This window comes from Marmota monax, unplaced genomic scaffold, assembly GCF_021218885.2.
Source record: "Marmota monax isolate L192 unplaced genomic scaffold, Marmota_monax_Labrador192_F-V1.1 WCK01_AAM20220418_F8-fsc00042, whole genome shotgun sequence".
Classification (NCBI taxonomy): domain Eukaryota; kingdom Metazoa; phylum Chordata; class Mammalia; order Rodentia; family Sciuridae; genus Marmota; species Marmota monax.
In genome coordinates this window covers 2,116,209-2,126,848 of record NW_026693008.1, presented here as the reverse complement: position 1 = coordinate 2,126,848, position 10,640 = coordinate 2,116,209, and the positions used below count along the sequence as shown (strand labels likewise).

General features: G+C 43.9%; 1 protein-coding gene across 3 annotated transcripts in view; it reads right to left on the bottom strand.

The window, feature by feature from the left end:
• The window catches only part of Adamts9 (ADAM metallopeptidase with thrombospondin type 1 motif 9), a 157,669-nt gene that overhangs the window by 60,462 nt on the left and 86,567 nt on the right, over positions 1–10,640 (bottom strand). For all 3 annotated transcript variants that reach the window (XM_046452740.2, XM_046452741.2, XM_058582078.1), the window contains 2 exons: positions 10,412–10,573; positions 7,887–8,063 (listed from right to left, as the gene is read on the bottom strand). In XM_046452740.2, the coding sequence (XP_046308696.1) occupies positions 7,887–8,063; positions 10,412–10,573 (339 nt within the window). The remainder of the gene's footprint in view (positions 1–7,886; positions 8,064–10,411; positions 10,574–10,640) is intronic.

Sequence of the window (10,640 nt, the reverse complement as noted above, 5' to 3'; positions counted from 1 at the left end):
AAAGAAAAAAGCAAAAATAGATGAGAAGCTCCATGCTGGAGGAGACACTGCCTCAACTCTGAATCTTCTGATGGGTCCTTAAAACAGAACCCTACAAAGCTAATTTGCTCCATGTCACCTGCTGGGTTTAGCAACCAGGAAGTGCTGCCTTCCTAAAACTCCTCCTGCGAGGAGAGAACCGTCTCTGGGAACTGCAGAGGTATGGTGGCCACCTGATGATACTCTTCCCTTCTGCCTTCTGCTGAAACCACCCATCCTGCCGTGCCCTTTTGACCCACTGCACACATAAACCTGCTTTCTCCTTAAGTGAACTTACTGCCACTGTGAACTTGAACTGTGAGATACACGAGAGAGAGTTTGTTTTAACAGCTGCTTTGACAATGAAGCCTTGCATCTCCTCCTCTGGGGACAGCTGGTCCCTACAGCCTGTCTTTCAGCTGATCTCTGATTTCCCTCCTGGCCAGCTGTCAGGGAACACCCACCCACGTCTTACAAAAGGAAGGCCCAAACACAAGGTCCAGTCGCTGATGGCTGGATGAGAGGGCATCCTACACAGCGACCTCTTAAATGCTGACGCAGGGGATTTCCCCCCCATTTATTTTTGTAAGCTTTGTTTTAGTGGCTAGTGCATGGTTAACTGCTAAGATATACCTCTGCCTGAGGTCACCCTGTCCAATATGGTAGCCATCAGCTTGAGGGGGCTGCTTAAAATGAAGAGTAATGACATTAAATAAAATTGTAGAGGTGTAGTGTTTCCTTCTCACTCGGGCACATTTGAAGGGCTTGGCATTAGCAACCTGAGGGTAGTGGCTTCCATGTCGAGAAGCAAAGCCACAGAACAGGCCCATCTCACGGGAGTTTATTGGACTGCGTGGGCCAAGGTGTGATCTCTTTCTTATGAGACAGCGGATGCAGATCTTGGTAAGAATGACAGGTTTCTGGGGTTGGATTTTGTGTTATCTTCCTTACTACCCAATGAACCTCCTTATCTTGGCTGCCCATTTTATATTTCAGAAAGTTCTGGAAAGGGAAGTTGGGGTCTTTAAAAAAACACCCTTGAAAATGAGCACACTTGAGAGAAAGCACCAAGATGCAAAGAGGGTGGTGGAGAAACCCACACATTCAAGATCTTTTTATTAGAACCCATCAAATAACAAAGGGGAAATGTACCCTCAGGCCACAGCTTCCACAGCTGCATGGAACCTGAGGACCCCAGCAAGGAGGAGGCAAAGTCAAGTTCACCCCTAGCCCTGGCTCTTGGACCCTTGAACTCACATTGTGATTCCTTTTCTTTTTGGTACTGAGGATTGAACTCAGGGGTGCTTAACTACTAAGCCACATCCCCAGCCCTTTTTATATTTTATTTTGAGATAAGGGTCTTGCTAAGTTGCTCAGGGCCTCACTAAGTTGCTGAGGCTGGCCTCAAATTTGTGATCCTCCTGCCTCAGCCTCCTGAGCTACTGGAGGCTAATTTATATTTTTGAACAAGCATCACCAGCGATCATGAGGCTGTATATTCTTAATAGCAATTTTTATTTTTATGGTGGTGGTGGGGCTGTGAGGGGAAAAAAAGTGTAAGTGCTTGAATCACACGAGTTTAAGTTTTCTTCAATTAATACTAAATATTACTTTTTTTCCATTAGAAGCTCTGACTTGTTTGGGTGCTATATCCTTAGCACCCAAAAAAAGTGCTTGGCCCACAGTAGGCACTTTAAAAGCATTTGTTGAAAAATGAATATCTTTATTTTTAAAGGAATGATGGGAGAGTTTTATTCCTGCATCCCATCCCCCACAGAATAAATCTTCCGGATGCTTTGCTGTAACCTCCAGGGTTCCCTCCCTGCTCATGAGGCTGAACCTCCCCCTCCACATTCCAAAGTGGCCATTCCTTTCAATTCCAGAAGGACAGCTCCAGGACAGGAATTGGGGAGAAGACACACTCCTTGGGGTCCAAGCACCTACTACCCTTTCTCCCTGCCCCAACTTTGGACTTTTAAGACTCATGAAAACAGAAATCAGTCCAGCTACCAGGAAGCAGCTGTCCAAAAGCAAGAACAGAGTCCAGTAGGCACACAATCACCATAGGGACAAGAAAGAGGGTTTCAAGACTGCTAAGTTTTGTCTCCAGTGAAATCCATGCAGGCACGTGTTCGGAGTGTTCTAAACACACTGGAGGGGAGGGCTTTATAAAGTCTTAAACTACACTAAATACAGAGAAATGCTGTAGTTCTATAGGTCATATTGTTTTGGCATTTTTCTTTTGGGGTGTATGGGGAGGAGGGAACTGGGGATTGAACTCAGGAATGCCTGACCACTGAGCCACATCCCCAGCCCTATTTGTGTTTTATTTAGAGACAGGGTCTCACTGAGTTGCTTAGGGCCTCCCTAAGTTGGTGAGGCTGGCTTTGAACTCATGATCCTCCTGCCTCAGCCTTCTGATTTAAAAAAAAAAAAAATCTTATCATTTATACTCCACACTGATAGAGCCAAATAATGGACTCTTTTTGTATTATGAGAGGGATGTTTTCTTATTCCCTAAACTTGAACAAAAGTTTTCATAACTGCTCATTTGGGGAATTTATCCACTGCTGTACTAAATTGGAATTTTCTATTGGAGTCAAATGGACAATGTCAAAATTATTTAATATTGTTAAAGTTAGGTGATGTTTAAATTTTACTGAATATCAACAGAAGCCTCAAGCATGGTGGTGTACACCTGTAATCCTAGCAGCTCAGAAGGCTGAGGTGGGAGGATCGAGAGTTCAAAGCCAGCCTCAGCAACTCAGTGACACCCTAAGCAACTCAGGAAGACCCTGTCTCTAAATTAAACATACAAATGACTGGGGATATGGTTCAGTGGTTAAGGAACCTGGGTTCAATCCCTTTTCCAAAAAAAAAAAAAAGTTCATTCTGAAATCTGGCCTTTTTTCTCCCACTGAAATAAGATTAATAGATTAATACAGTCAAGGTATTGACATGAGGTCTTCTCACTAACACAGATCATCACATAATCTAGAGACTTCCTTACAGCACCTCCCCAGGGGATAGCAAGATAGTTGATGTGATGTGTACACTGGGCAAGACACAGCAAATGCTCAGTAGAATTTAGCTATTATCATCGTTTGCTTTTAGAATGCTTTTTGGTACCTTATGAAAAATATTCTAATGCTCATAAGAACTCCTTTATTTTAGTCCTTTCATCTCCAAGGATCAGAGTCAACTATAGGGCAATATGGAGGCTCAGGAGGGGAACGAGTTACCCATAGGCCTTGGGGTCATTTTTATGGTTTACACATAAATATATGTTTTTGCAAAAGGTAGGCTCTCTTGAGACTTCCCAGTTTATTGGGATAGTATTTTTTTAAAATAAGAAATGCTTTCTGAAGTATATTGTAGGTAAACAAGAAACAAAATTGACAAATTTTACAAAGCCTTTGGCAGTTATATGAACAAAGAATAAGGTGCGATCAAATTTATGCACATTGTTTGCTTTTTCCTGTACCTAGCTTCTCTTATGTGTTCAGAACAATTTCTCCTAACTACTTTTTTGTTTTTTGATCTTCTGGCTATGTTTCATCATTATCTACAAATTCAACAAATGGAGCATTCATATTTCATAGTGGAAACTCAATGAATCAGGACAACAGTATTGGAAAAGAAAAAATACCCAACAAATTGTTAAGCCTCATATATTTTTTGTTTATGTAACTAAGTATCATTTCCAATTCAGAAATATTTTTGAAAGTATCTCTTTAAAAATACACACTTGAAACTATCCAATTACATAAAGCTTGACTCTTGGCTACACGGATTGGAGGGGAAAGGGTGCAGTGGTACAGGTTGGAAGGAATTTACAAAATTAAAATGTATCTTTTTAAAACTGGAAGAAACATATACATTCATTTCTAATTCACACAGCCTACTTGCCTTTACAGTCTGCTCATAAACACTGATTTTTTTAAACATGGTATATAAAATTAAATAACATGGAAAAATAAATATGCTTTATTATATAAACATAGAAATCTGTACTGCTCAAAATATTCAGAAAATACTAGGTGTGGCTGCTTAAAACTGTCCAGGAAATACGGTCGTGCTATTTACAATCTTTATTTTCTTCTAGAGACAGGTGTCATGAGGTGATAAAACACTGATGCAAAACATTTTTCTCTTCCTACCTATGGGAAGCTGCAAACTTGAACATGAAAATGAGGTAGACACAATTCATCAGTTGGCTAGGCAGAAACAAAAGCACGATCCTTCACGAGCTCATAAATTCTCATTATGAGGGTTGACAAGCAGTATTCTAAAGCACCTGAAGCAAGGCTCAGAGAACACACACTTTTAGGTTGGTCACGAAAAACTCCAACAAGCCATGTCTCCTAAGGAGAACCACCATCTCCAAGTTGATTGGCAGGAAGATACACAGGGCCAAGCAGAGAAATGCCATAGAACCATCTGGAGCCATAGCACCACCCAGCAGAACTTGCTGCGTGAGTTATCTGGATGGGTGAGCTTGCTCTAGATGGCTCTTGAGTCTTAGCTGATTTCTACTTTGGCTGGAGAGCATCAAGCTCTCTTTACAATCTGCCGTTCTAATCGTGGGGTATGTGCATTCATGACACCACGTCTACCTCTTGGCTTCAGGAGTACACTCAAAGGCACAGTGGTTGGAGAACCTTATTTCAAAAACAAACATAGCCAAGGGAGAGTCCAAGGAGACACACACGCGCGTACACACACACACACACACACACACACACACACAATATTTTGGTTCTGGGAATTGAACCCAGAAATGCTTCCTCAGCCCTTTTTATTTTTTATTTAGAGACAGGGTCTCACTAGGTTGCCTAGGGCCTCGCTAAGTTGCTGAGGCTGGCTTTGAACTTGCAACCCTCCTGCCTCAGCCTCAAGGGTCACTGGGATTATAGGCTGGCATCACCATGCCCATCTTCCAAGGACATATTTTCAAAAGGACAGAAAAGGCTAAATCATGATTCTTAAATCTGCAATGATGTGAGTCAGAGCCAACCATCTGTCTAAAGTGGACCCTTGAACTTTCAAGTTCACTGAAGCTTCATTTTGGAGACTCTGGAAGCCAAGATAACAGTGATTTGGGCTTTCTCACCTAGATATTGCTCTTTAGTAGCAAGTGCTGGAGTAGGCTATCTCCACTGCGACCTTGGAGAAGGCTTCCTTTGACCTTGGGGGAAGCCACCTCACTCAGTGTAGCTGGTTCTTGGCATGAGAGCGTCTATGTGTGGAAGTCCTTGGGAAGAGAAAAAAACCTGCAGGAACCTTTCCTACCCCCAAACTCTAATAAATCTAAGTTGCCTTCTGTTAAAAGCAATATATTAGTGCCTCAAATGTACTTTTTATTGTGAATTCCACTGTTGGTGACAATGATCAAGCACCGTAGGAGTGACTTTATGGCTATGAACACATTCATTGAGGTATGCTTAATTCAGAACCACTAAGATGTTGTATACCAAAGCATCCACCACCATGGAAATAGACAGAAGAGGAAAATTTTTTAAAAAAATTTTTAAAAAAGAATCTGAAAGACTATCCTCTCACACATCTAGTTAGGAAGAGTAATATATTACAAATGTATCTTTTTCCAGAAAATACTTTTGATTTAATTAAAAAAAAATCACAACTTAAAAGCCTTGCAGAAGTGGCCTTGCCCTTAAGACGTTAGAGGTGTTGAAAGAGACATTCAGATAATGATCACTGTACAAAGGGAGTGTTAGACATCACACAGCCCGCACACAATTTACAACTCCACCGACTTGTTCTGCAAGTGCCACAGCACTGGGGTCTGACTCTCTCTCCCTCTTTCTTCCTCCTTGGCATTTCAGAAAATCGTACACAGGCCCAAGAAGAACTATATTAAATAAACGTCATGTCTTCAGTTAAGATAATCAGCAGTTCATATTTTACAATTTAAGCATGTAAGCTCTTAAAATATCTATGGGGGCGGGTGGTGATCCTGTGCAGAGAAGGAAAAAAAAAAAAGCCATACTAAGAATACATTCAAGTAAGAGAATTCTGTGGAAATTAATATATATGTACATAAGTGTGGATGTACACAGGTGTGTTTACGTACGTAGGTGTGTACATGGACATACACATGCATAGAACCCTGGCAAGATGTCATTTTCCCAAGGAATACTTCATAGAAAAATACAGGACAATCTAAGGAATTAGAGCATGGGAAATACAAATTTCTGTTTTTCTTTTTTTTCACCCAGTTACAGGAATATGTAACAAGGAGGCTTATGTTTTTTGGTGAAATTTAGTGGCATACTTTTTTTTTTTTGGCACCAGGGATTGAATTCAGGGGAGCTCTACCACGGAGCCACATCCCCAGCCCTTTTTGTTATTTTATTTTATTTTGAAATAAGGTCTTTCTAAGTTGCTCAGGGCCTTGCTAAGTTGCTGAGGCTGGCCTCAAGCTCATGATCCTCCTGCTCCAGCCTCCAGAGCCATAGGATTATAGGCAATGGGCCACCATGCCTTGTGACATATTTCTTTTTGGAGGGCTAGGAGGCTTTTTGAAATGTGACTCTGGTGTTGGTGTTACTACTGGTAGAGATGAAAACGGAGTAAGTTCGAGAGGGAACATTTCATGGAAAATATCATGAAGTCCGTGAAAAGGGAAGCTGGACATGTGGGGATGTTGCCAACACCCTGAGGTCATCTCTCGTGCTCTTCAGAGCATGCACCTGGGGAGGGTGCCATTACTGGACACAGACGTGCTCCCAGGGAACTGTCCATGTGACTCAGGGTGACATTTCTTAAACTCTGGAATACAGCTCAGCGATACAGTACCAGTCGAGATAACCCTTCTCAATTCTTCTAGATTTCTACCTAACAAAAGTACAGTGGTCACAGAGCTATTTCTGCAGACACAACCTCAGACATTGAAAACCTTGGTTTCTAGAAGCATCCACAGGTATCAACCATGTCAATTCAATGAATGTGCTTTTCAGCTGGTTTCAGGGTTATTTAAGCCTTTTCCTCAGAATCATAGTGAACAAAAAAGGCCTTCTGGATAGGACCTGATACAATACTAAGTTCGACTTCAGTGCAATTAACGTATTGACCAGAACGTTTGCCCTAGCTCTATGAACCAGTCAGTGGCTCCATAGCTCAGGGCACAAGCTAGCCAAGTCAAGGTGATGTTGGACACTGTTGAGCCTTCTGTTTGCCAAGAGCTGCCCTAGAAGTTTGCATTGTGTCCACGGTGGCAAATCTGCTTCACCATGTCACCTGCTGGCTGAGCAGTGAGCAGAGACCAGACCAAAAAAAAAAAAAAAAAAAAAGTCTCCAACAGGCTTTCTGTCTGGGCAGAAGAACATTCCAGACACCTTGAAAGGCCCCAGGTCACTGATTCCACTGGGGGTCATTCATCTTTTCATAATGACTTCAGTCTATTTGGTGGGCCCAGGCTTTGTGACGACTGTGGTTGAGTTGTACCCCGAATGACAGGGAAGCAAACTATTAGTCATTGAAGAAAAAAAAAATGCAGAGGCCTCAATAAGCAGAAATGGTCCCCAGCGCCAACGCTACGGTAGCTTAGAAAGGAGAGAGTGTCTGCTAATGAGCTGTCACTATCTAGGGACATGGTTCTTCTAGAAAAGGAAGCTACTTCTTGGCACCAGGTCCTGTATGAGGTACACGGATTCTTGTGATGTCACCTCTGGCCATGTCGCAAAAATGTTAATGCTACTGTCAGTGACTAGGAGAGGATGACACACTATTCCCCAGGACGGCCTCTAGGACACCCTCGCCAGGGGACACTGATGTCGCAGGGACCACACCAGAACACCCTGGGATTGGAGAGTTTGGGGAACAAACAGGAATAGTTAGGGCCGTACCGAGCTCCAAGCGCCAGTACTCCAGGCGGCGTCTTGGGGACAGGCGTGTGTGTTACACTGCTCACGATCTGGAGGCTTGTCAAGGATTTCACAGCTCAGATCTGGGAAGCGTTCGCCGTTGGACCGCTGACAGGCCACCAGCCGCGTCCGGCTCCCTCCACCACATGGCTTTGTGCACTGCAGAGAGGACAGCAGACATTGCGGTGATTTTGTCTGAATGGCCAGCGACAGATTTTCTTTCCCATAAGGAACCTGTCTTAGCCAAACTCGATGACAGCATTGGACAAGGTAACTCTGACAGCTAGAGCCAGGGGTCACCGCAGCGATACTATCTTACAGTGGACCCAAGTCCTCCTCCCTGGGTGGTAGGGGTCGCTCACTGAGGGATTCCCCATACCTAAGACGTTTGGTATCCATTATCTCCTCATGTGCAGAGTATGACATTTGTCCCGCTTAATATTTGGGGCCACTGAGGTTAAGGAGTCAATTAACTCGATCAAAGTTAATTTATGCACAAATAGCTGGGGTAAAATTCAAAATCTAAAAACATAAACAAAGCTGGGTGCAGTGGTGCACATCTGTAATCCCAGTGGCTCAGGAGGTTGAGGCAGGAGGATCACAAGTTCAAAGCCAGGCTCAGCAAAAGCAAGGCCCTAAGCAACTCAGTGAGACCCTGTCTCTAAATAAAATACAAAATAGGGCTGGGGATGGGGCTCAGTGGTTGAGTGCCCCTGAGTTCAATCCCTGGTACCCAGGAAAAAACAAAAAATAACAAAAACAAAAAACCCCAAACTATTCAATATTAAATAAAGGAAATAATGACCTAGCCAGTTTTATTTTCTGGCAAGCATGTTATTTTATTTTTTTAAAATAGTGCCTGGAACCCAGGGCCCCACACATGCTAGGCAAGTGCTCTACCTCTGAGCTACTTCCTTAGTCAGACTCCACCTTCTGGCAACTTCTTTTTATTTTTAGGTACCGGGGATTGAACTCAGGGTCCCTTAACCACTGAGTTACACCCCCAGCCCTTTTTATTTTTTATTTTGAGACAAAGTCTCACTAAATTGCTGAGGCTGGCTTTGAACTCACCATCCTCCTGCCTCAGCCTCCTGGGTTGCTGGGATTACAGGCGTGCAGCACCATGCTCAGCTATTTTCTGGCAACTTCTAAGGTGTCACCAACCTCTGATGTTTTTCTGACTCTAATCTCTTTAGACCTTTATGATGCTAATGTATTTTACTCTCTCTCTCTCTCTCTCTGAATCTTAGGACAAGGATGACTTGCCCCTGGGATGAATAAGCAGTGTGGTGGGAGATGTGGCTCAGACTCCTGGCGGGACTCAAACTTCTGAGGCAGGAACAAGTCGCATTTCTTGGACAGTACTGCTGTGCTCACATCCAGGGACCCTGACAGTCAGTTCCCCTGCTGTGTGAGGGCCAGATCTCCCTAGAATCTGGAAGGATCACTCTGTGCTGACAGCGCACGTCCCACAAATGCCTGCACTTGGCTGGTGTGGGTCCAATTACAGAAGCTTAATCGCGGGTCCCAGAGGGCAGGGATTTCGCAAGGAGTTTTGGGAAACCCACAATCCACCAGGCTCCGAGCCTCCCTCCCCCTCCCTTCCCGTCGAGGAAGCTCTCCAGGATGACATAACTGTCGAGGACAGTCAGCCAAAGCCCCTGCTCTGCCTGCCACTACCAGGTGGCGCGAATGGAACCAGGGGAGGTGGGCGCCACTGCCCTCAGCCAGAGCACGCATCAAGGGGCCCGCAAGCTGGTTTCTCATTCCTCCTCTTGGCACCGGGGTCTCCCAGGTGCTAACTGACATTTTTCATTTCATAAATTTTACAGTCCAGACAGAACGGCTCGATGAGCTTTAAGTACATGCTCTTCCTGTGGATTTAGCAGGAGAGAGCTGTATTCTTGGTTAAACGCAAAACCAGAAGCATCTCAACTCCACCATTAAGTACAACAGGGACTCAAGCTCCCTTTCATAATAGTACCACGAAGGATCATGAAGATTTTTAACATTAATGATGTCAATTATTATTTTTGGGGGGATACCAGGGATTGAACTCAGGAGCACTCAACCACTGAGCCACTTCCCCAACTCTATTTTTTATTTTATTTAGAGTCAGGGTCTCACTGAGTTGCTTAGGGCCTCGCCATTGCTGAGGCTGGCTTTGAACACATGATCCTCCTGCCTCAGCCTCCCGAGCTGCTGGGATTACAGGCGGGCACCACCGTGCCCGGCTAAAAGCATCCATTTTTAAAAAATCATCAAAGATTAGTTAATAAACAACTTAAACCAATATTTATCAACATTTTCTCCTAATCTGCCTTCTGTAAGTATTCAAGCTGTCTCTTATTGGTTATAAGCAAATTGTTTAAATAAGAACAGCACGAAGCCAGGTTTCTAATGAATCCCAAATTCAGAAGTTTCTATTCAATCTGGTTCTTGTTCCTTATAATACAAACAATGACATGATTCCTTCGGAGGGACAGGGACGGGTGGTTTGTCCTCACCTCTCCCCAGTTGCCGTAAGCCCACTGGGGACAAGGACCGGATTCGCAGGCCCTCTGCTCGTCGGGTTTGATTCTCTCCACACAGTCGTTTGCAGTGTATCCATTTTCATCCTGACACACCACGACACGCCGCTGGGCCCCTCCGGCACAGGTACTGGAACACTAACACACCGATGACAAGTTAACCCTCAGCATCACCTCTGCTGGAGAGACAAAGCAGCAACTGGCT